At 41.9% G+C, this 24,660-nt stretch overlaps 3 protein-coding genes across 3 annotated transcripts; all 3 read left to right on the plus strand.

Moving 5' to 3' along the window:
* The first annotated feature begins 459 nt into the window (after positions 1-459).
* LOC137946245 (receptor-like protein kinase) lies at positions 460-4,742 on the plus strand. Its single transcript, XM_068792466.1, has 3 exons — positions 460-753; positions 872-3,915; positions 4,044-4,742. Exons 2-3 carry the CDS (start codon positions 966-968, stop codon positions 4,382-4,384), a joined length of 3,291 nt encoding a protein of 1,096 aa, XP_068648567.1. The 5' UTR covers positions 460-753; positions 872-965; the 3' UTR covers positions 4,385-4,742.
* A 1,384-nt stretch (positions 4,743-6,126) lies between these two features.
* On the plus strand, positions 6,127-10,634 carry LOC137946075 (amino acid transporter AVT1A-like). The gene is made up of 12 exons (XM_068792252.1): positions 6,127-6,708; positions 7,710-7,999; positions 8,150-8,364; positions 8,686-8,709; positions 8,828-9,008; positions 9,097-9,316; positions 9,392-9,527; positions 9,630-9,649; positions 9,762-9,907; positions 10,041-10,084; positions 10,177-10,239; positions 10,327-10,634. The coding sequence occupies exons 1-12, from the start codon at positions 6,542-6,544 to the stop codon at positions 10,420-10,422; spliced, it is 1,602 nt and encodes a 533-aa protein (XP_068648353.1). The 5' UTR covers positions 6,127-6,541; the 3' UTR covers positions 10,423-10,634.
* Positions 10,635-15,854: 5,220 nt separating this feature from the next.
* On the plus strand, positions 15,855-20,319 carry LOC137946052 (protein SUPPRESSOR OF MAX2 1-like). Its single transcript, XM_068792222.1, has 3 exons — positions 15,855-17,928; positions 18,097-18,397; positions 18,502-20,319. Exons 1-3 carry the CDS (start codon positions 16,715-16,717, stop codon positions 20,101-20,103), a joined length of 3,117 nt encoding a protein of 1,038 aa, XP_068648323.1. The 5' UTR covers positions 15,855-16,714; the 3' UTR covers positions 20,104-20,319.
* Positions 20,320-24,660: the final 4,341 nt, after the last annotated feature.

Raw genomic sequence — 24,660 nt, forward strand, 5'->3', positions numbered from 1 at the left:
ACAATCAACCCCAGAAGAAGTGATTATAACGGAATAAAACCGGTATAATTCCAAGGCACGACCACGTCCCAGGTCATTATTGAATCTTCAAGTTCACAAAAGAAATTGGATTTCATTATCAATGGTGGACGGATTAAATAAAGGAAAGCAGAAGCAGGTGAGACAGATTCGAAACTAGTTTTGTAAAGATGAAGTCAAGGCGTGTTCCATTTGGGTCGACTATGTTTTTTCAGTTTTATTCGTGTTCAGTGTTCACACTCTGTTATGAGTAAAGATGAAGTCAAGGCGTGTTCCATTTGGGTCGACTATGTTTTTTCAGTTTTATTCGTGTTCAGTGTTCACACTATGTTATGAGTGGACTTTAGATTCAAAAAGATTCAACTTGATAAACTCACCCCGTGAACCCCGGCGGATTTAGGAGTTCCCAGGTCCAACGGAAGTCTTCGAGGTTGAAACGTAGTAAAAGGGAGGCAGCTCCCCGTCACTGTTACTAGCTGGAAAGAGAGAGAGCTCTTCCAGTTGGAACAAAACTGCTATCTACACATGCGGTGAAGTCGTGTCTGCGAATCCTGAAGGGTCAAAAGGAGTCTTCCCCCGCGTTTCGAAGTGGACGGAATGACCAAGGGTGTTGTCTACGAAACGGGACTGACATTCTCCTTTTCCGTTAGGGTTTAAATATGCTGGAGAGTGCTACTAGTTACTAAATCAGATGCATATCATCTCTCTTTTCTTCCCTGGTGTTTTCGTGAAGTGGTAGCTGCTTCCCAGTTTCAATTTCTGCTTCAAGTGATTGTTTTCTTCCACAGTATGAATCCATTGTCATTTACATGAAATATGGAGCTTTAATTAGTTGCTAAATGCTGACTTGTAGTCCCAGTTCTTTTCTTGTGTCTCGTGTGCCTGCCTGCAAATCTCCAAGTTAGAAGTACTTCTTCTTCCTGGAAGTCTACTGGAACAGTGTTAAGATGAGTGTCCTTTTTACTTTTCTCTTTCTCTCCATTTCCATTCGTGTCTCCGGTTTGAGCTCCGACGGATTGTCTCTGCTTTTTGTATCCAGCAACCTCACTTTGCCTAGTTCCATCAAATCGAGCTGGAACGAGTCGGACGCAACGCCCTGCAATTGGCAAGGAATCACCTGTGATAGAAGGGGCAACGTCATTTCCTTGGTTTTGCCTACAAGTGAGATTTCTGGAACGCTGTACCCGGAGATTGGAAGATTGAGATTCCTCAAAATGTTGGATCTTGGCGGTAACAGTCTCTCCGGCAGAATTCCGGCAGAATTGGGTAATTGCTCTCGTCTCGAGCATCTAGATCTTGCAGAAAATAGTATCTCTGGCAAGATACCTGAAAGTTTGACTAATTTGCGAAAGTTGAGTTTTTTGTCTCTTTTCTCCAATCAGCTCACTGGAAAGATTCCGGATTCCCTGTTTCTGATCCCAAGTTTGGAAACCGTTTACCTTAGCCAGAATGGTTTAAGCGGTTTCATCCCATCAAGTGTTGGAAACTTGACTAGGATTACGAGTCTTTGGTTGTACAGTAATAGTTTATCCGGGCCTATACCAGACTCGATTGGAGACTTCTCAGAATTGAAGGAATTATATTTGTCGGACAATCGGTTGGAGGGTTCTCTGCCCAAGAGTTTAGAGAGGTTGGGAGGGTTAGTTTACCTTGATGTTAGTGAAAACAGTTTAGAAGGACCATTACCTTTTCATTCGGGTAATTGTAGACATCTGGAACAGTTGATCTTGTCCTTCAACAAATTTAGTGGGAAAATTCCATTCGCTCTGGGGAACTGTACGAACTTAACACTATTTGCAGCTAACAATAACAGCTTAACAGGTCCGATCCCATCAACATTTGGTTCACTTACTGAGCTTTCTATACTTTACCTTTCGGACAACTTTTTGGTGGGACCTATACCACCAGAGCTTGGAAATTGTCATTCCTTGGAAGATCTCCAAATCTATGAGAATCAGTTGCAAGGGCTTATTCCCAGTGAGCTTGGTAATCTGAGTAAGTTAAGAAGCCTCAGCTTGTTTACCAATCATTTGCATGGAGAAATTCCTAGTGGAATTTGGAAAATCCTCACTCTTGAAAACCTTCTTTTGTATAACAACAATCTCTCTGGGGTGTTACCTGCTGAGATAACCCAACTCATACATCTCAGCAACATTTCTTTGTACAATAACCAATTTTCTGGAGAAATACCCCAGAGTTTGGGAGTAAACAGTCGTTTAGATCAAGTAGATCTAACTGACAACAGGTTTACTGGTAATATTCCTCCAAATATATGTTTTGGGAAGAGATTGACTATTTTGAATATGGGTTTTAATCTGCTTTATGGCAGTGTGCCTTCTGATGTAGGGAACTGTCCAAACTTGAGGAGGTTGATATTAAGAGATAACAATCTCTCGGGGTCCTTCCCTGATATACTGGAAAACATGAACCTTTCATACATGGATATTAGTGGGAATAACATCAGTGGTCCCATACCATCTAGCTTGGGGAATTGCAAAAATCTCACATCAATCAAATTATCGAGGAACAAGCTTACAGGTCTTATACCTTGGGAAATGGGTTATCTCGTAAATCTCGAAGTTTTAGATCTATCATACAACAGTTTACAAGGTCAGTTGCCTCCAGAAATTTCTCACTGTAGCAGATTATTCTCACTTGATCTAGGTTTCAATTTGTTGAATGGTTCAGTCCCATCAAGCCTGGCAAACTTAACTCTGTTGACCCATTTGATACTTCGAGAGAATCGGCTCACTGGGGGCATACCAGATTTCTTTTCCAAATTAGATAACCTGTTGGAGTTGCAGCTTGGGGGAAACATGCTTGGAGGTAAGATCCCTTCATCATTAGGGCAGTTGCAGAACCTTGCCATTGCCTTGAATCTTAGTCATAATGGACTAGTTGAGCCGGTACCGTTGGACTTGGGAATGTTAACCAAGCTTCAGAGTTTGGATTTATCTTGGAATAATCTGACAGGCACATTGACGTTGCTGGGTGATCTTCATTCATTGATTGAAGTGAATGTTTCCTATAATCAGTTCACAGGTCCATTACCACTCTCTTGGCTGAACTTTTTTGTCTCTTCTCCAAGTTCATTTCTAGGCAATCCTGGCCTATGTTTGCCTTGTCAACCTGGTGGCACAACTTGTTCTTCGAACCAAAAAGTTCGTTCGTGTCCAAAACCAAAAAACAGGAGAAGCCTCAGTGCAGTCAAAATTGTGATAGTAGCTCTTGGGTCATCCTTATTATGTTTTCTAGTGCTTCTCTTGTTTGGGTGTTTCATCCATAGGAGGCATGAAAGAAAAGCAGATGACAGTGAAATGACTTTGCATGAAGGATCATCTTTGCTACTGCTGCAAGTGATGGACGCCACTGAGAACTTTAGTGAACGATATATTATAGGAAGAGGAGCACATGGAACAGTCTACAAGGTGTCTTTGGGTCCTGGAAAGCCATTTGCAGTGAAAAAAGTTGTTTTTTCAGGACGGAGAGGAGCAGATACAAGCATCTTGAGAGAGATTAAAACGGTTGGAAATGTCAAGCACCGGAATCTGGTAAAATTGGTGGAGTTCTGGTTGAGAAAGGATCATGGGTTGATTTTGTATGACTACATGGAGAATGGAAGCCTGTATGATGTTTTACATGGGGACAGTCAAGGACTTGGTCTACAGTGGGGGATCCGTTACAGGATTGCTCTTGGAACTGCTGAAGGATTATCGTATCTTCACCATGACTGTAATCCAGCTATTGTGCACCGAGATATCAAACCCCAGAATATTCTTTTAGACTCAGGCATGGAACCACATATATCAGATTTTGGCATTGCTATGCTCATGGATCAGTCTTCCCTTTCATCACGGTCTACTTCTGTAATAGGGACCATCGGATACATAGCGCCTGGTATAATCTCTACTTTATTATATGTATAAATTTATTGTATTTTGCATAGGCTATTGTACTTTATTTTATGGACATGCAAAAAAACCAGTTCATAGTTCACTGACTTAATCTCTCATACTGAAATGCAGAGACTGCATTTACAGTCAGAAAGAGCAAAGATTCAGATGTCTACAGCTATGGAGTTGTCTTACTTGAATTGATAACCAGAAAGAAAGCATTGGATCCTTCTCTTCCTGAGGGTTCTGATCTTGTGACCTGGGTGATTGACACCTCTAACCACGGTGAAGATCTCTCTGCAGTAGTGGATCCAAGTTTGAAGCAGGAGTTCATGGACTCAGAAATAATGGAAGAAGTCAGCAAAGTACTGGCAGTGGCCTTGAGGTGTACCTCAAATGATGCAACTGACAGACCCACAATGAGAGACGTCGTGAAACAGCTCATAGATGCCAAGTCCCTTGTTGTTCCTTAGACGAAACAAGTGCCAAATACTGTAGTTCAATCACCAAGTGGACCCTATCTACCAAATAGTGCTTGTTTTACATTTGGAGGTATCCTGTAATTTCTTTTTCAGTCACTGACATCCATTATCGCGGTCTCAACGTTTTACCATCTCAAAGGATAGCATGGATTTCTGTTGTGGGGATGATGAAGGAGAACACATTTCTATCCTACTGTGATTTTTCCATTTCTGAGCTATAGGCTGATTGAGCTTAGTTATCTTCCCAATACCCAAGCAAGGTCAGGTTTTCATTTCTGCACTGTTTTCAAGCATATAATGGTTGGTTGAATTAGCTTTCGATAAATAAGCGTCTACTGATTTTCTTTTATCCCACTGTTGTTGTTTTTTTTTGTTTCTGTTCTTTCTATTGTAGATAAATATACTCAGGTGAACGAACCGTTTCTATGGTTCTCTCTCTACCTTGTGGCTTTATGTGTAGGGGAATCTTAAATTACAGCTAAGCACTGCCGACTATTTGGGCATTGCTACCTCAGATGCATCCATTACTTTTAAAGCTTTCAGGAAAGAGGCAACCACACAACAGATAATGTGGACATAAATCTTTCTCTTTCTCCTCCATTTTTGTGTTTCTTGGATGTCGACTCATTTGGCTTTGGTGGCATTTCCTATGGGATACCAAGAAAAGTTATACAATTGAACGTTTGCCAGAAAATAAAATTGGGTAGAAAAGAGGTTTGTAGACCTCATGACGTTGCCGCCCAGATTCTCCGGTGGCCACTTTCACTTTCCCTCCCACCGTTTCAGTGCACTAAAACCCTCCCTAAAATCAGTGGTTTCACTTACATCGGAGGAGAGTAAATTAAGACCTATCTTTCCGTATCTCATCTACCATCTTAGTAACAGCAGTTGTGAAACTCTCTCGTTTACCATCCTCGAGGGATCGGAAGGATCAGCGACCCGGTCTCATTGGAAAAAGGTATATATTTCTGTGGCCAATAGAGTAAAGACCGTCGTCTTCTTCCTCATCGAATTTTACTTGTTTATGTAGTGATCAGCTTTTCTACCACTACAAACAACACCAGATCAGGACAGGCTACCATGGCTTCGTGACAAATTGGCCAGAGCTATGCCACGTACATCCCCTAATGGGCTTCACTTGATTTAGACATGGTCACATGCCATGACAGGGCAGATCAGATTTCAGACAATGCTATTATAAATTAATATCTAAAATTTAAATATTAAACAATTCTTAATATTTGTAAATACTAATAACTAATATTTAATTATTTAATATTAGTCATGGAATTAACATTCTTTATAAGGATTAAGTGTCCACTCTTCTCCCTCTATAAAGGTGAATTGGTTATGGATGTAATCATTCCTTTTAAGTAGTTTACTTATACACGAAACCTAATCTTATGTATCCAATCTATTCGTTAATCAATTCCGTGATTTTTAAACAAAAAATCTCTCATATCATTCTCATCCATTAGTTCTTGATAATTCAATTTGGATTAGTTTAATGGAGATAATTAGGGACAATCAGATGCTGAAACTCCAACCGAGTTGTATAAGATCTAGATTTGCATGGGGAGTGACATCAACGGGTAAAAGTCTGGTATCGGAAAGACAGTGGAACCCACAATTCAACCGTTTCGACCGGTCGCTTCTTCCCTCTTCCCGCCAAACAGCCCCACCCCCAACAAAAAGAGGCTCGGCTGTTTCTCTCTCTCCGTTGCCGCCGGCCACTCTCGTGCGTGGTTACTTTATTACATTCCAAGTGCACCGCCTCATCCTGCCTCTTCCTGTCCACGCACTCTGCAATTGCATTCGCCTGTTTATCTGGTCCGGCAGCAAGACGACGCTTCTTGTGTATTATTATCTGTCGTTTCACCAATTGGATGATTCCGTGGTCTTTTTTTTTTTATTTTTTATCAAGAGTGGTTATCTTGTTCTCGGATTATCTTCCAATCCTATCGCGGGCCACAAAATCTGCTGAAGAACAGGAAAAGTTAGAAGTCGGATATTTTTGTCTATGCGCTCGCTGCCTTTCTTCCACCAGAGAGGAGACTATTTTATTGCCCTCTTCTTTTGCTTTGAACTCGATTGCCTAAGGTTCAGACTCGGGAGGACTTGTAAGAAGGAGATTGGATTGTCGGCAAGATGGGTAGCTCCGTCCAGGCCTATGAGTTTTTCATGGAAAACGAACTGGATGATGGGGGGAACGAAGAGAGCGAGACATTAAGCAGCAGCAGCAGCAGCGACGATGAGAAGTTCAAGTCGTCAAGCGTGCCAACTTTTTATTCGCAGCAATGGCCGCAGAGTTACAGGTAAGTGTTCCCTTTTTGCTTATAATACTCTGCGCTTTCGTATTTTGCCTCTGGGTCATGCTTTAAGATCGGAAAAATCAGCTCGCGATGCCTGCAAAATGGAATCCGGGTGGGGCGGGTCCTCCCTCCCGGGACAGCCCGCTGTTGATCTGTAACGGAAATATGCTGGATGCAATTTGATTCGCTATGATCGAAATCTTTTCTCCGCTTTGGTTTCTTTTCTGCGTGTTGCTTCATGAACAATAGTAGTCACGTATACATGTAGATTAATCTGGCGTTTCTTAAGTTTTACGGAAGGAGTATATGGATGTTACTTTTGGTGGAAATTTCTCCTTCGAGTGAATTTTCAACTGGTTGACCGATTCTTTTTATTAGTTGATATTTGAAGTCTGCCGTACCATTTGTGAATGAAGAATTAGTTTCATTTTTAATCTGTGTTGGAATTTTTGTGTGTATCGACCACGTCAGTCCTTGTATAAGATCCGTTGGGTTGCTTTCCTAACAGGTTCGAGCCTTTTAGCACAATGGTTTTAACACGGTATCAGAGCAGGTTGGTCCCGGTGAATTTGTTAGTTTTTCCAGGAGTTTGTCCCTGGTTTTTTCGATGAATTTGTCCACGGATTTTCCCCGTGTGGGGGATTATTGAAATATTTGTTTATATCGACCAGACCAGTCCTTGTATAAGATCCTTATGGTTATTTTCCTAACAGGTTCGAACCTTTTAGTGCAATGGTTTCACCGATCTGTTTTTTTTTTCGCTCTATTTAACTATTAACTTCAAAGACCCGGTGGCTACCATGATTTTATGGATATGATATGATTGCTTTAACTGCTGATGATTAATTTGGATGGTACCATTTAAAAGAAGAAGAAATATTAAACTCGTTAGATGTGAAGTATCTTGTTCTTTGGCTTTCACCGTGCGGGGCAAATTTTGTCTCTGGTAACTTGGTTTGTTAACACTGTATTTTCTCTCTCTCTCTCTCTCTCTCTCGCTGCAGAGAATCAACTGATTCATTTACAATCACTGCTTCACCAAATTTTGGAACTCTACTCCGTGCACGAAGTTCAAGATATTCCTCTCTTGACCTATGCTTTCAAAGTGGTCAAGATTTGACCCAGAAGTTGCCTCCGTTATCTGTTAGGAGCCCTTCGTACAAACATGAAGCTATCACAGATTTGAGGAAACCCCTTATATCTGAAGCAGAACAAACAAGTTTCCTGCATGCGCAACATACTGGAGAAGGATACATTGGGCAAGGATGTAGCTTTACTCAGACTATCTTCAATGGTAAATCACATCTATTGCAAAGGAACAACGTGTCATACTTTCTCCTGAGAATCTGTATTGCACTAGAACATGGAATAGTTTGAGTGATTGTTGTCTTTGCTGTCATTTTAACTATTTGAATTGTAAACTCATCCTATTGTCACTCTACAGGGGTTAATGTGATGGCTGGTGTTGGGCTTCTTTCCACTCCCTATACAATCAAAGAAGCTGGCTGGTTTAGTTTGCTATTGCTGGTTGTTTTTGCTGTCACTTGCTGTTTTACTGGTATTCTCATGAGAAAATGTTTTGAGAGTAAAGAAGGAATTTCAAGCTACCCTGACATTGGAGAAGCTGCATATGGGAAATTTGGACGCCTGTTCGTCTCTGTAAGTCAAGTTTTTAGTAGTTTACTTCCTATAGCAGCATGGCTTCTTTTTAAGTGGGAACGTGTACTGTCTTTTTCGATTAACTGGAAGCTATCTTTTAATGATGCATTCTAAAGTTTTAGATGCCACCGAATCAAAGAAAAAATAAATTATTTATTTCTGCTTTCTAGGTATCAAACTTTAACCACTGCTTCCTATGCTTCTGCTTCTCTCCCCTTACATGCCATGCCACTGAAGCAATTGTGGATTGGAGTTAATGTGAACGTGTGTTGGCATTTAATCTCATGAGTTTATTTTAATGGTGGTGAAATGTTTGTGCAGATTGTCTTATACATGGAGTTATACGTAAGTGGTGCACAAAGTCAGATAGAGCGGAGTAACCTCCAATATCTGCTTGATTGAATCATCAACTTATATTAGTCCTACTCTTCTTTTCTCAAATCTTTTTACTTCAATTGTGCAGTCATATTGTGTGGAATTTATCATTTTGGAAGGAGATAATCTTACAAGAATGTTCCCTGGAGCTTCCTTGGACTTTGCAGGGCTTCATCTCAACTCGATGCACTCTTTTGGGATCTTAACAGCTATTTTAGTTTTACCAACTGTGTGGCTGAGAGATCTCAGAGTTATATCTTATCTTTCAGGTTGTTATCTTTTACTCTCTTTTTTTTTGTCTGTTTGATGGTTTATGCTTTTAATTCGAATGATTCGTATTCTATTTTTGCATTGCAGCTGGAGGAGTGGTCACGACTCTTTTAGTTTCTTTGTGCATAGTTTTTGTGGGTACTGTGGATGGCATTGGATTTCATCAAACTGGTTCAGTTGTGACTTGGACCAACATCCCATTTGCAATTGGAGTTTATGGATTTTGCTATTCTGGTCATTCTGTTTTTCCAAATATTTATGAGTCCATGTCTGACAAGACAAAGTTTAACAAGGCATTAATAATTAGGTATGTTGCCTTTAGTAATGGACTCTGGAGTTCCATTTTTCCATTCGATTAACTTAATTTACTTTTGCTGTGTAGCTTTATTCTTTGTACTGCAATATATGGAGGGGTTGCTGCCTTGGGCTTTTTAATGTTTGGTGGAGATACTCTTTCTCAAATAACATTAAATCTGCCCAAGCATTTTGTTGCTTCAAATGTTGCAGTGTGGACAACTGTAAGTATTTAACTACATTTTCCTATTAATGATTTTACTTTTTATTGGGTTTGAATATCTTAATAAAGTTTCTGCACTGATTTTCTTCATATTTCCCTTCAGATCATCAATCCATTCACCAAATATCCTTTGTGGCAAATGCTACAACTCTTTACTCTGTTTTTTTGTCAATTTCCTCTGTAACTGTTTAGCTGCTAGAGTGGTGTTTGTTTGACTGTCCTTAACATTGAACAGATATGCATTGTTGATGAATCCTCTGTCCAGGAGTTTGGAAGAGTTGTTGCCCTTGGGAACCACACATGAATATTGGTTCTCTATGATGTTGAGAACAATTCTTGTTATTTCCACTGTTTGCGTCGCTTTTCTTCTGCCCTTCTTCGGTACGTACTCTTCTTATCCATGAAATAAATGGCCCTTATCTTGTGCTTGTCTCGTAAGTTTCATTGTTATAGAACAATTGTTGTGGAGACAATGCAGTGATTGAGTGATGCAGCGCACTGTTTGCTTTTACAGGTCTTGTGATGGCCTTGATCGGTTCTCTCCTCAGCATATCTGTGGTAAACACTCAAATGTTGCACCTCCTTGTGCATCAGCATTCACTAGTATGGATCTTTCTGGCTTCATTAATATGGGTCTGTTGTTTTCCCAGGCTATTATAATACCGGCTCTTTGCTTCATAAAGATAGCGAGGAACAAAGCGACACCCATAGAGGTAATGGAAAAGCTTTAAAATTTTGGATTTGTTGATAATCTTGTGAGATTTTTGTGTTCTTGTCTTATTACCAATTCTCATGTTCAGGTTACCCTCAGCATCGCAGTTGTCGTGTTGGGAGTAATTAGTGCAGCCTTTGGAACATACTCATCACTTGCAGAGATCGTAAAGAAAAAGAAATGAACAGCAGCACTCGAAACCCAAAGGCTTATCTGTTGTTCGTGTTACATTAATCTCATATTCACCATCAAAATGGGCTCAAATTCGCCTGAAGAGGCATTATTACAAAATAAGCAGCGAAAATTATGAGAACCTGAGAAATCTTTTCCGTAAAGATATACGCAAATGAAAGGAAAGATTAAAAAGAAAGAATTTCAGTCCTTTTTTTTCTTTTCTATCTCAGGCTTTTGTTCTTCGTTTCTTTGATCTTTCCGTAAACCCAAGAAAAGATGCTCTCATTCGTAACAGTGAGGCGCATGACATTGAAAAGCAGTAGCTTCGTCCCTCGTACCCTGGTTTTGATCCTTTTGGAGATTCTGGAACGGTAGTACTGGTGGTGTTTTACACAACATTCTCAGATGGTTTCAGCTTTATGGATTAAAGGCACGAGTCTTTTGAGGAGGAAACCGCGTTCTCCCTTTGAATTCTCTCGACTTAAAGCTGCTACAGCTGCACAAAGTTGCTACGTAGATGTGCTTCCTCAAAAGCTCCTGCTATTTGTTTGTTTCTATTCAATAAAATGGTCGTAGGCTCAAAATTTATCATATTCTTAATGTTACTTTTCTAAATTAACTAAAATTGTCTTGAATGAGTTGTTTAATATTATAAACTAAGAGTTTAATAAAATTACTTCTCAGATGTTTAAATATTGCGTATACTTCTGCTTCTTGATCGGAGAAGAAGAAGCAAAGTCGGAGTATCCAACCGCCGGTCAGTGAGTGCGTGGGAGTCGTTAAATTATAGCTTTTTGATGGGGGGGGGGGGGGGAGTGGCTTTTTGAATTCAATGCGGTCACCCAAAGCTAAGGCAAACAGAGTACGTCCAAAGACACAGAAAACAGAAGCAGAAGTAATGAAGAGGAAAAAGATAATTTAAAAAGAAGCAGACGATGCGTGAAAAAGCAAAACTCTACCAAAAAGTCCTGACAACTGATGACTCACTTCCTTGTCCTTCTATGCCGTTGCATTTCGATTAATGAAAATTGAAATACACCTCCCTCTCTACCCAACTTTTTTGGCTCGGCCATGATCATTATTAGTTCTAGGCGTTGCAGGTTCACTTGATGAGAAAAGAAGTGGGAACCACCACCTTGCACATATGGAACTCATTAGATGAAATTAAAGGATTTGTGAGTACAGCGAAGTGGGCACCTCATAATTCTTTCATCCAAAGTCAAAATTTGGTTTCATCAGACTCTACTTAAAAGAGTTCCATTCATGAATCGTAAGAAAAGTCTAACAGGAGGTCCTGCCTAGGAAAAGACTACCATCAAATGACAATCTTTTACCTTAAACCAAGCTTCTTCTACCTGAGTAACTCTGCCTCTAATCATTTCTTCTCCGTTTTTTCAAACACCGTAGATAGGGGAAATCAATTACAAATATTATATTAAAGCTTTCCTTTTCGCCACAAGTCTGACCTTCACATGCTCAGTCATTGGTTAAGATGTAATGGAAGATTGTGATTCTCTTTCAGACACAAAACAAATCCAAATTCCCCCACTTTACAGTATTCACAATTTGATATTGAACCTTTCCAGGGTTTATATATTCAAAATACCCTCTCCATTCCACCTTTCCCCTTTAATCATCATCAATTCTTCGTAGAGTTTACTTAAAGCTGGATTAAATTTATGAAATACGTCTTATCAGACAAGAACCCAAAATCCCATCTGCAAACATGGCGTGTTTGGTGACCCCAAGACATGAGTGGAGACAAAGATGCTGCCACTACTCAGGTAGGTAACCTTTTAAGCTTTCAAAAGTTTTTTTTTTATTTTTAAATTCTCCCTTCTGCTTACTACGAGTCATCTGTGTTGGGTCTCTCATAAGCTCTGGATTCTTTTACTATCAAGCAATTTAAAACCCATTAAAAAACTTGTTTTCTTTTTCTCTTTCCTCCATTATTGTTTGATTTCTATAGGAATTATGTGATATTATTCATTAGACTTTTTTTTTTTTTTTTTCTACCATTTTTAAAATGTTTCGCTTGTGACTGAAACTCAGCTCCTGTTAGACCTGCTTTCAATTCTACACTGAATAACTAGTGATAAATTAAAGATTGCACAGGAAGATCTAAGAGACCTAACCACATGATCAAGTAAAATATTTACTCAAGTCCTACCTGATTAGTAGAGCTTCCAGTGCCCAGCATCCTTTACTGTTCATTTTCTTTTCCTTAAAACGGACTCCTGGAAAAAGAAACCGAACTCATAAATGGATGAGGGAGTGATTGAATTATTCGCTTTTGTAGCTTTATTTTCTAGCCAGCAACCCCTAAGTAACCTTAGGTTGCACGCTTATACTTTACCATGGGGAACAAACCCCTTTTGGAGGAGGAAATTATCAATGCTTCATTAATATAATGTTAATAACTTTATGGTCTGATTTGTCCTGATGAGAAGTAGAAACCATTAATGGAGGACAGAGACTCGGGTTGAAAAATGTGTTATGTGGGTGAACTGGAGGAGCTTCAAATCATTCTATTAAACCCTTTTAGATCACTTTCTTCTTAAAAGCTGAGTGGTTGTGCAGAGCCTTCAATAAAATAGGCTTAATTGGACTGTTAGACTTTGAGAGCAATCTTCATATTTTAATGTGGGAAATGAGCCCCTTTTGATTGACCATTGCAGGCCAGAGTAGCCATTGTTGGAAACTAATAAGGAATCCCAAATCCAAAAAGCTAAAGCTCAGATGCCTTGTTCTGATCCTTTTTCCAAGCTTTTGAAGGGCATCTCTAATCTGGGGTTTTCCCTCTTGTTGAGGATAGACATCACCTTCACACCTTTTTTTTTGCAGTTTGCGTTTGATAAAACCTCCACTTTTCAAAAGGGCCTACCTTTGTGTCCGTCCATTGGAGCTTCTCATACCCTAATTCAATCCTCTCAAAAAGCCAACCCCCTCTTCTTTTCTTTTCTTTTTTCTTGTAAACCAGAAAGGAGGTTGTGAAGGTCTTCAAAGTGCAATCCCTTTTTGAGGCCCTTTCCACCCCATTCAGCTCTGTCTCTGTGTGTATGTTCCTTCTCTAATAAATTAGGGTTTTCTGAACGATGTGGAGGACCCATGCAACCAATCCAATCTTCTATTGCCAAGTCAACAAGCTGGAAGAACTAACCTGTTCCCATTTCTTTAACCTGAACACCCTTCACACGGATACTAAAGCAATTGTTCCCAATTGAAAACAAATAATTGGGGAGAAAGAGAATAACTTTGAGAAAGAAAAAAAAAAAAAGAATGGCTCCTTGAGTGGGGAACTTTCATTTTTTTGCATGAGAAGAAAACGAAAAAGTGAGAGAAAAATAGGGTTTTGAATGAGGGAGGAGGTGAGGGGAGAAAGTGTAGCAGAATGATGGAAAAGGGATCAAAAGGGATCTTCAGAAAAGTCGTGGCTTCTAGAGTTGGAAGGTATATATAATTACAGTATCATGCTTAAGAATATGGGTTTTGAAAAGGACAAAAAGTGGGGAAAAGTCATGGAAGGAAACTTCACAAAACATTCAAAGCAACCCACCTTTTGGTGCCTCCCAACAACTAATCTTTTACCATCACTCATTTCAATTACCTTTTCTTTACTTTTTCCTCCCATTTTGGATGCATCTGACTCCTCTACCCCACTCTAAATCTCTTGTCTCTTTCACATCTCTTTACTCTCCTCCCTTGCCTATTATTCCCCCCCATTACAAAAGTTATTTTGATTAAATCTCTAAATCTTACTAATTACTACTTGGGGTTCATCTCAAATATACAACAAGTATGAAACGTAATTGGAGGGGCTTCATATTTCTCTCTCAATGCGTGATAGAGAATCAAACAATCTAGACTTTGAAACCGGAATTAGAGGGAGATATAGCAGAGCACGCAAGATCTTTTCCAGATTATATCTTCCGGCTGTTCTGAACGTGAGGACTTGAAAGTGATTAACTCGTAATCTCAATTACACGGATATTTTGTTTGTTTTTTTTCCAAGGGGCTTCAGTGGGAAAGAAGCAGCAGCACCTGACAAGATGAGTCTTATGCACGGTACTAAAAAAGAGCAGATTTGTCTTTCTGTCTTTCTTTCTTCTTTTATTGGGTTTCACTGATTTTTGCTGCAACTAATAAATACGACGAGAATAAAGAGGCTCAGTACGGTATATAAATACATAAAGTATGCTTGTGTTCTCTTTCTGTCTCTCTCTACGTTTACTGGAGAAAATGAAAAAGCGGTAATTTGATCTCCTTTACAAACAGACTATCTTAATGCTAGTTACAAATTTGAATGCTTGTGGGTTAATTGATTTGTTTCAATTAGTCTAGTAGGGAGAATCCAAAGCAATTGCACATGAAGAAGATATCGAATTGGATCCTTCAAATCATCCCAACGCAGTTCTGGGTTCTGGCATTTGGAAAATCTAATATTCTAATTTCTAAAGATCCGGCTCCGATGATTTCAGTTATGAATCAAGAATTTGACTTTGCTGTAGAAGAAAACAATGCAACTAATAAAAGGATAGAAGAGAGATTGAGACTCTTTCATCGGTCTTAACTCAGTGTTTCCAAGTCAAATTTCCAAGTCAATGTCTGGCTAATCTGGAAATTCAAAGAGAAACCAAACCGTGTGAAGGCCCAAGCAAATTCAATGTGTCTCCTCCTCGCTCTCTCTACTCTCAATTAGTGAAAACAGAAAGGAATGTTTTTCTTTCCTCCGTTCAACTGCCTACCCCGGGCTACAGGATAGGTGGACCAGAGAGTTTCAGGGGAAGATTCCGGGAAACGAGAATGGAAGGGGGAATGTATCTCGTAACCGGCTATCGGCGACGCGAAGACCGAAAAACAGAGAGGGAAGAAAGCTGAAAAAGGGGCGATAAAAGAAAGAGAAAAAGGACAGAAAAGAAGGGGCCGATCGAGAAACGCGTAAAAGAGAAGAGAGCGTGCGATGATCGGGTTCTCTTTAGAGAGAGAGAGAGAGAGAAGAGAATATTATGATGATATCGTTTTTGCCGACTTTAATGACTTCAAAAGTAGAGCTTAAAAAGTAGAGAGAGAAAAGGTGAAATCCGTGCGCTTGCTTTTTCCAGCCATCGGTTGCGTGTGAAACGCTAAAATTTGGTCGAGAGCCTTTTCCTGACTCTCTCTCTCTCTCTCAACGAAGAAAAAAGCTGAGTCAATAGGCGGTCAGCTCTGGAAGCAACCATTTTAAGGGGGGAGAGAGGGAAGGGCTAACGTCCAAACTAGCCTTAAAAAGTTGTTCCATTACTTCTCTATCAGCTCTTTGGTCGTCGCTTTACTTCGCCTTGTCTTTCTCTCTCCAGTTCTTAACTGTAGAGAGAAGGGGACATACATGATACAATGACCTGAGGGACCAGATGGCGCTGTCGCTTGTGCACTGTCCGGAAATCATCGCAACTTAATCTCAGAGATCCCGACGAGGTAAACTCTACTATTATGCGGATAATAAAGTTTTCAACTGGAGCCTTACCCTCTGGTTCTCTCTCTCTCTCTCTCTTTCCCTCTATCGCGGCAGTGCTCCGTTGCCTCTCTTCGTTTCGGCTTTTTTCTTCCTCGTTGTCTTCGAATTCTTCTCGTAACTGGGTTGGCTTAGTTCATGATTGACTTGTGGTGAGAGTGTTACTGTGTAGCGTTTGCGAATGAAATTCAGAGATGGTTTTCTCCGTGGTTGAATTGGGATTTCTCGGGTATTTTTAGTTTTTACTGTGCCGTTTCTTTTTGGGTTCTTTTTGCTTTATGCGGTTTTTGGAGAATTTGATTGACCGAGAAAAGGTAGTATTTATCTTTACAGAAGCGGAAGAATGAGGTATCGATTTTCATTTAATCATTTCCTACTGGAGTAAGGGAGAACGCCGAGTGGGTCTTTTGGTGTGTTTTTTTCAGACGGGGTATGTTCACACGGTCATACCTGTGTGTCTACATAACCAGGGAGAAAGGGAAGATTCGGATTCAGTTGGGCGCTTTTTGAGAAGGGCGGTTGGCTAGATGTTAGGGTTTTTCCGAGTGGTGCTTCTTGAATCTTTTTTCCTTTTCTCCTTCTGGGCGCGATGGAATTGATGCCCGTTGTGGCTGTTGATGGACGTCAAGGATTTTTTTGTACGGTCGGAGACGACAAAGATCAAACGTTTTGAGGGGCAATTTTGCTGCTTGTGTTTTTGGAGAATAAGAGGTAGAATTCTGGAAAATAGGCTCCTGAAGCGATCGGCAGTTGGAATTGTCCACTAATCCGAACTGGATTTTCGGAGGCTGCTGTTTCACGACTCGGGAAGATGAGAGCCGGTCTCAGTACGATCCAGCAAACCCTCACCCCCGAGGCCGCCAACGTTCTCAACCATTCGATTGCTGAGGCCGGTCGGAGGAACCACGGACAGACCACGCCTCTCCACGTCGCTGCGACTCTGCTGGCCTCTCCGTCCGGCTACCTCCGCCAAGCTTGCATCCGCTCTCACCCCAATTCATCCCATCCCCTTCAATGCCGGGCCCTCGATCTCTGCTTTAGCGTCGCCCTCGAGCGCCTCCCGTCCTCACAGAACCTGTCCCCTGGCCTCGAACCGCCGATCTCTAACGCTTTAATGGCCGCCCTCAAGCGGGCGCAGGCCCACCAGCGAAGGGGCTGTCCGGAGCAGCAACAGCCACTTCTCGCCGTCAAAGTAGAGCTTGAGCAGTTGATCATTTCGATTCTGGACGACCCGAGTGTGAGCAGAGTTATGCGCGAGGCGAGCTTCTCGAGCCCTGCAGTTAAGGGCACCATCGAACAGTCCTTGAATTCGGCCAATTCCGTGAATTCCTCGCCAATTGGCACGGGAAATGGCTTGGGGTTTCGCCCAGGCCCACCGCCAGTGAACCGTAGTCTTTACCTTAATCCACGGCTGCAGGCTGGGAATTCCGAGCAGTCGGGAATCCAGAGAAGGGAAGAAGTGAAACGAGTGATTGATATCTTGCTGAGGACAAAGAAGCGTAACCCGGTTCTCGTGGGAGAGTCGGAACCGCAGGCAGTACTGCGAGAGCTGTTGCAGAGGATTGAAAAGAGGGAAATTTCCGACGGGTTGTTACGGAACGTTCAGATAATTACCGTCGAGGAGGAGTTCGGTTCTGATAAATCTCAGATCTTGGGGAAATTGAAGGACCTGGGAAGTTTGGTGCACAGCCGAATCAGCTCTACTGGTGCAAATGGGGTGCTTATTGATTTGGGAGACTTGAAGTGGCTGGTCGAGCAGCCTTCGGGGTTTGGGGGTCCGGGGTCGGCGCCACTTGAGCAGCAACAGCAACCGATTGTTTCTGAGACGGCTCAGCTTGCTATAGAGGAGATGAGGAAGCTTTTGATCAGGTTTGGAGAGGGCCCTGTCCGGGTTTGGCTCATCGGCACCGCGACGTGCGAGACATATTTGAGGTGCCAGGTGTATCATGCGTCTATGGAGAGCGACTGGGATCTGCAGGCAGTGCCGATTGCTGCAAGGGCTCCACTTCCTGGCCTCTTTCCAAGGTGTGTTCTTCGTGAGTTTTCTTCCGTCAATGATGATAATTTTTTTTTTTTTTTTTAAATTCCTTGGACTTGTGTAAAGTTTGGACTGGAATTCCCTTTACAAATATAGCGCGTTTTCTACTTGTTCGGGTAATTTTGCATCATTTTTATTTTTTCCCTCAATGTCAGGCTGGGAAGCAATGGGATTCTTAGCAGCTCTGTGGAATCTTTCACCCCATTAAAAGGTGTTCCCATGGTGGGAAGCACTCTCTCAAACAAGCCTCTCTCAGATAAGAAGGAACCAGCTCAAGGGGTAAACTTCTGCCCATCTTGTTCTGAGAATTATGAACGTGAGCTGGCCAAGTTAGTAGCGAAAGAGTTTGAGAGATCATCTTCTGAAGCTAAACCAGAGACAGTGTCTCCATTGCCTCAGTGGATGCAAGTAGCCAAGCTTAACAATGGGGGAATCTTGGGAATAGACTCACCGAAGGTAGAGGTTCTATTCATGCACTTTTTTTTTTGTTTTTAATCTTATGTCCAAATTATATCAAGATCTGATTTATTGGTTCATTTTTTATACTGATGGATCTGCAGGGCAAGGATCAGGATCTTTTGTGGAAGCAGAAAACCGAACAACTCCAGAAAAAATGGACTGAGAGTTGCCGTCAACTCCACCCAAGTTTCCATTCCAACAGATCAACTGCAGGGCATCCAATGATAAACGTATTCAATTCAAATCTTCTAGGCCGCCAAGCATTAGCACCCAAATTACAGCTAATAAGGAATCCCCCTACTCTACAATTGAACTACAATCTAGTTCCAAATCCAGCAGAGCCTCCTCAATCCCCTCCAAAACGTCCTGTTAGAACAGAACTCGTCTTGGGGCACCCAAAAGTGCTTGAGAGTACCCTTGACAATGCCCACAAGGAACGAATAAAAGACCTTTCAGGCTGCATTCCTTCTGAGTGGCCTCTTGAAAAATTCTCTGCCCTTCAGAATATGAAACATGCTACAACATTGGATGCCGACTCCTTCAAAAGTCTCTTCAAAGGTCTTACTGAGAGGGTTCCATGGCAGACTGATGCTGCATCAGCTGTGGCGACTACCATAATACAGTGCAGATCAGGTGCTGCCAAACGCCGTGGGACTGGTGTGAAGGGTGACACATGGATGTTGTTTGTAGGTCCAGATAAGATTGGAATGAAGAAGATGACATTGGTTTTATCAGAGCTAGTATGTCGGCCTGGGCCTATCACTATTCGCCTTGGCACTCGATGTCATGATGAAGACGAGGAAGATTTTCGAGGTAAAACTGTTCTGGATCGTATAGCAGAAACCGTAAGGCGGAACCCGCTCTCTATAGTGGTACTAGAAGATATTGATCAGGCTGACATGCTTGCTCAGGGAAATATTAAGCGCGCAATTGAAAGGGGCCGACTTCCTGATTCCTATGGCAGAGAAGTTGGATTGGGTAGTGTAATCTTCATCTTGACCGCAGGTTGGTTGCCTGAGAACATTAGGAAGTCCTTGAACTCTGTTGGAGCCCGTAATGAGAAATTAGCTACTATGGCTCCGTCCGGTTTCCAATTACAACTATCCTTCACCAGCAAGACGAGTAAGCGCAGAGCAGAGTGGAGTCCAGACGAAGAGAAAGCCTCAAAACCAAGAAAAGAATCCAGTCCCGGAGGAGCTCTATCCTTTGATCTCAACTTAGCGGCCGAAACTGAAGAGGAAGCCCAAGAGGGATCTCGCAACTCGAGTGATCTGACAGTAGAATACGAGCACGAGCAGAAATGGACGATGTCAAGGACATCATTGCAGCGGGAGCTTGTAGAATCGGTCGATGACACGATAGTGTTCAGGCCGGTGGACTTCGCTCCAGTACGGAGTAAGGTTGCAAGTGCAATTGTTGCCAAGTTTGCAGCAGCGGTGGGAGGAGGCCACTCGGTTGACGTGGAGGAAGAGGCGCTTGACCGGATAGTTGGAGGGGTCTGGTTTGGTCGAACCGGATTGGAGGAGTGGGCGGACCGGGTCCTAGTGCCCAGTTTCCAGCAGCTTAAGAGCTGTTTACCGCCCAGCGACGACGGCAGTGCACCCAAGGTAGTGAAGCTATCTTACTTTCCGACCGCGCCGGAGACTAGGTGCCGCGGCGACTGGCTCCCCGGCAAGATAACGCTCAATGTGGACGGGTCGTGACTTTTAAGACGGTAGTTGTAAATATTTGGATGATTCGGAAGGAGAGGAGTTGGGATTTTAGTTTCAGAGACGAAGCAGAGGAGGGAAAACGGAGCCTCCACGACCTGTCATTTCTATATTTTTTTTTTCTGCTTTATATTTTTTTTGTTTTCTTCTGCTTTTGCAATTTATTATTGTTACTATGCGGACGATGATTAATAAGATCTATTTTTGCTCTGTTCCCCTGCTCTCTCTGCACCAAAAAGTCTTGAATTGAATGAGGTTGTGGGTACTGTTTGTTAGTGCTAGATTCACCGGACAGATGAACTGTTGTAAATGAGACCTTATTCTTAGAATCTCTAATTCTCTGTTCTCGACAGAGAGAACTGAACCTGAACATGTCCCAAATTTGCCTTTTGTTTAAGCATTTTCTCTAATCTTCTCTTTTCCTTTTCTGGTTCATCTTTGCTGGCCTCAAAATCTCCCCAAGACTCATTTCATTGTCTTAGATTAGATGTCCCTCTCTCAGTTAAAGATGAAACTAATCGAATCCGGGGAAGGAACCTCTCGCTGCAATCTTCGTAGATTGCAAAGAATGGAGGAGAGCTTCCCACGTAGATGATAAAATTTGTGAAGCAGACGTGAAATTTCAATCTTTGAGCAGAAGCAAAGGGGGGAGGGGGTCGTGAAATCTCTGTCACTGATTTATCAAGTCATGAAGTATGGAGACGTGTGAATTCGACGACGTGGTATACAATGGGGATGAAGCTTGGGTCCCCCTGTCCTTGAAACGCGAAAGCTAATCCATGTACTTATGTGAAAGGCGATGGAGAGGTTGATTGTGTTGGCAGCTGGAGGAGTGAGGGAGGTTGGAAACCTTGTACGCCAGGTGACGAGAACTTTCCGAGTTCCTAACTGCCTCCTCGTTTCTACGATTCAGAGAAAACAAACAAACGCATCCATCTCTCAACCACAGAAAATCCGTCAAGCATTTTATCAAATCACAAAAGTAAACTGTATCCACTCGGACAAGTCCCCTCACATGGCTACAGAGACCTGTACCAGAAAGACACTGCTACAGGCATGAAGAACGCGGACCTATTTGCAGGTGTTCACGATCATTGCTCAAGCAGAGGACGCAGAAACCTTTTGTCCATCAAGAACCCGCATTCGATCCAAAATCGATTTTTTCCTCTTTTCTTCCCTCATTCAATCAATCACAAACCCCTTTTTCCCTTTTGGCTTCTTCTCCTATAGAAAAGAGTTTGAAAACAAGAAAGAATCCACCGAAAGAAACGTGAATGAAGAGCCAACATCTGTTGAAATTTATTTAGCATTTTTACCACCAAGATTTCCATTTCTACAGCCCAAGCCTGAAAGCGGTCGTCCTCAAAGAAACGGATCTTTTCCATTATACAAAACCGACGACCATTCAGTATAAAGATTTACTTTTTCGGGTCTTCATCCATCTCCGCTTTAACGAGAAATCTTGGACTCTGAATCAGTAATGCATTCCGTGTAGGAAAGATTTAAAGAAAAGTTCTCAGAGGACGACCGCACTTCATCCGGCGAGGTCATGACGTGTATTTATTATACAGTTATGGACACAATGGGGATTGAAATGAAAGTGTCGCCCAATCTTATCACCAGATATCTGAAAGTGGAGATGAGAGGGTGGGACACCTGAGACAAAGCCACCGGCCATGAGAGTGGCCGCGGGTCCCCCGACTGAGACGGGGAAGTAACAGGGAAAGCCGAGTAACAGGTGGGTGCCTTTAATGTATTGCCCCCTCCGCTCGGAATAGATTTTGCTTGGAAGTGAAGGATGCGAAAAGCCAAATTGGGGTTTCGGAGTTTTCTGATGACAGGAAACTACCGGGGGCAGTGTGCATTTGGAGTTTTGTGATCTAAGAGGAAAAACCAACGAACAGCTGAGCCTCATAAATAAAAGCTAATTACATCTCTGTACAAGTGGTTGCGTTCTAACTGTTCAAAATCTTTCGATGACGAGGGTACAGAAAAGAACGAGTTAGATACAGTGAATGGACTCTTTCTCAAAAATGCAGGGGAGAGGTAATCGGCGGGTTCGAGTCATTAAGAAAAGTGGGGGGAAAGCCAAAAGATCCCATGTCTGTTGAGTCATCCATTAATGCATATGCATGAATGCAACGACTCTCGAGTCCGGGATAGCCCCTAGGCTGAAGCTGACGTCCTCGGAAACGACCAGGACAGAGAAATCGGAAGAAGCAGACACTAACGAGTAGCACAGCAGAGAGAATTCCGTTTGTGGAAACTGTAAGAAACTCAGAATTCCCCCCCAGACTCCCATTCTCACCTTCCCATGCATGTGCTTTCATTTATGGCTTTCTTCTCTCTCATCCTCACGAAACGACTTTTCCTCCCTCTCGTTGTTAATTCATCAATGGATAATTTCTATTTTATTCGACTTCATCGATGGGTACCCTCCGCAAGCTACAGTGGATCAAATATGTACGTAAATAACCCCGATTGATCCTGATGTCAACGACGTCACTGAATCCAGAACTGGCAAGTATAAATCCAATTAAGATTCTACAGGAGATTACGCAGGCTTTGCTAAACGGGTTACTTGAAATCTCGATCAATATAAAGTAATTAATCCACCGAATCCGTCTCCGCCGTGGATGCTACGTTTCAAGTCTTTTGTTTGTTTCTTCCTCAACCAAACAAAAGAAGTTATTTAAAAAAAAAAAGAGACGGTTGTCCCGAATTTGATAGTTTCAGCAAATCCTCTCAATCTCACTTATTTAATATTTATCTCCAGTGACGTCTCCTCTTCCAAAAGGCTCTTTATTCCTTTAATACTGCGAGCGTCATGTCTACCTTTTCTGAATGAAACAAAAACCAACCACTCCCATCCTTTCCATTCAAACCCCACACTCTCTCTCTCTCTCTCTCTCTCTCTCTCTCTCTCTCTCTCTCCGCACACAGAAAGATCCGGGCCTTTTGGTTGGAAAGCAGCACAGAGCATTCATGTGATGTAAAAAAAGGCTCCTTATCTTTCTCTTCCGGCTTTTCTCCTCTCTTTTCTTTTCAATATAATATGTCACTTCACGGCGTGACACATACCATTTGTTCTCATCCCCTCTTAAAGGCTTCCTTTTGGATGTATTCAGACAATCAACCGCATCAAGCCTCTCCCCCTCCCACCATAAAGTACCTTTAGGTTTTTGAATAATAAAATGAATGATTCATTCGCCAGTGTCGCTTGTCTCATGTTCCCTCTTTCCTTATCCTTGTTTTTTTCTCGGCTTCAGAAGGATTAAAAACCATGATGATTTCAGTCTTTTTCTAGTGTTTAGTATCCTTTTCTTTGTTGTCGCACTTTAATCTTTTAATGATCCAAAGCCGTGAGCTTTAAGAAACGGGAACAGAGATGGGTGGAGTCTTTGTACAAGAGTCGTTGAGAGATGGGACCCAAGGGAAAACGTGTAGAAGGTGGGGTCCAGTAGTAGCAGAAAGAGTACAGATTCCTCCATACTGAAGCGATAAATTTCTTTATATGAAATTGCGTTATGAGATGCTACGCCTGAGACGTCTGGACGGACACCTGGTTTCACCCAAAAAATTCCCAGCTTCCATTTTCAGAAGATGATCCTGATGTTTTTGACCTTTTACAAGGAGTTTGATTATTTAATAAGAACTTGGGCGACATAAATGGTCCTGTTGTAGGTCAAAGTCCACAAAAATTGGGTCAGCCCAATTTAATTTGTTCACCAACTAGAAACTTAGAATCTTGTGTTCATTCAAAGTGGCTACTGCTCTTTGTCCTCAACATTCAAGTCTCTTCTAATATAAAAAAAAAGTCTACTATGTTGCCGTCTCTGAACCCAAATCTTGGTCTAAACGGAAGTGACCCTAAACGGATTGCCTATAACTTCAGTCAAGGTTTCACATTACACGGTCCTGTGGCCTACGCGCTTTTGTTCCTCGAAATTACGGGTCCCATGTCATTAATTTCGGCGGTCTTGCGTTGGGTCCGTGAGTAATAATACTTCTAGAAGGGTTGCATCACCTTGGTTTTTTGCATTTCAAAAAAGGGATCAAAGACTCTGGAGAAACAATTCAGTAGAGGGATCCCTAAGCTTCACTTTCATCCAGTATTTAATAAGCTGTATTGCTCAAGAGAGTCGGTCGAAGTGCGCGTAAAAGTTGGGCCAGCGGAGCTGTTTATTAAAAGAAGGAAAAGGGAAAGGCAGGGAGATCTGTCAACATGACCGGGGACTGGGTGTTTGATAATATGTTCGAGTTAATGGCAGGTCTGGCCTTTGCATGCACGACGGGAGCTTTTCTGGGCGAAGTAAACAAGTACAGGTGTTTCAACCTTTTTTTTTTTTAAACTTCGGTGTGGGATGTGATGCTGTTGAGGATTATTTAAAAATATAAAAAGGTTCACAGTGATAAGAGAGAGAGAGAGAGAGAGAGACAAAGCCAACATGCTTGGCTGCTTGTCTTTTGCAAGATTTGCAGGCTTTTGGCCAACCACGCTTTCATGCTTATACTCTAATCAACTTTTTTATACGGGAAGGGAGAAAACTT

This window comes from Aristolochia californica, unplaced genomic scaffold (assembly GCF_029961685.1).
Source record: "Aristolochia californica isolate CCGP_79_NKW_82.1479 unplaced genomic scaffold, dmAriCali1.0.hap1 SCAF_12, whole genome shotgun sequence".
Classification (NCBI taxonomy): Eukaryota; Viridiplantae; Streptophyta; class Magnoliopsida; order Piperales; family Aristolochiaceae; genus Aristolochia; species Aristolochia californica.

Excerpts from the sequence above, each read along its gene's own strand:
- LOC137946245 (XM_068792466.1), top strand. The coding sequence starts at position 966 with ATGAGTGTCCTTTTTACTTTTCTCTTTCTCTCCATTTCCATTCGTGTC. Across the intron at positions 3,916-4,043 it reads CATCGGATACATAGCGCCTG|AGACTGCATTTACAGTCAGA; the intron begins GTATAATCTCTA and ends ACTGAAATGCAG.
- LOC137946075 (XM_068792252.1), top strand. The coding sequence starts at position 6,542 with ATGGGTAGCTCCGTCCAGGCCTATGAGTTTTTCATGGAAAACGAACTG. Across the intron at positions 9,009-9,096 it reads AGTTATATCTTATCTTTCAG|CTGGAGGAGTGGTCACGACT; the intron begins GTTGTTATCTTT and ends TTTGCATTGCAG. Across the intron at positions 9,528-9,629 it reads ATGTTGCAGTGTGGACAACT|ATCATCAATCCATTCACCAA; the intron begins GTAAGTATTTAA and ends ATTTCCCTTCAG.
- LOC137946052 (XM_068792222.1), top strand. The coding sequence starts at position 16,715 with ATGAGAGCCGGTCTCAGTACGATCCAGCAAACCCTCACCCCCGAGGCC. Across the intron at positions 17,929-18,096 it reads CTTCCTGGCCTCTTTCCAAG|GCTGGGAAGCAATGGGATTC; the intron begins GTGTGTTCTTCG and ends CCTCAATGTCAG. Across the intron at positions 18,398-18,501 it reads TGGGAATAGACTCACCGAAG|GGCAAGGATCAGGATCTTTT; the intron begins GTAGAGGTTCTA and ends ATGGATCTGCAG.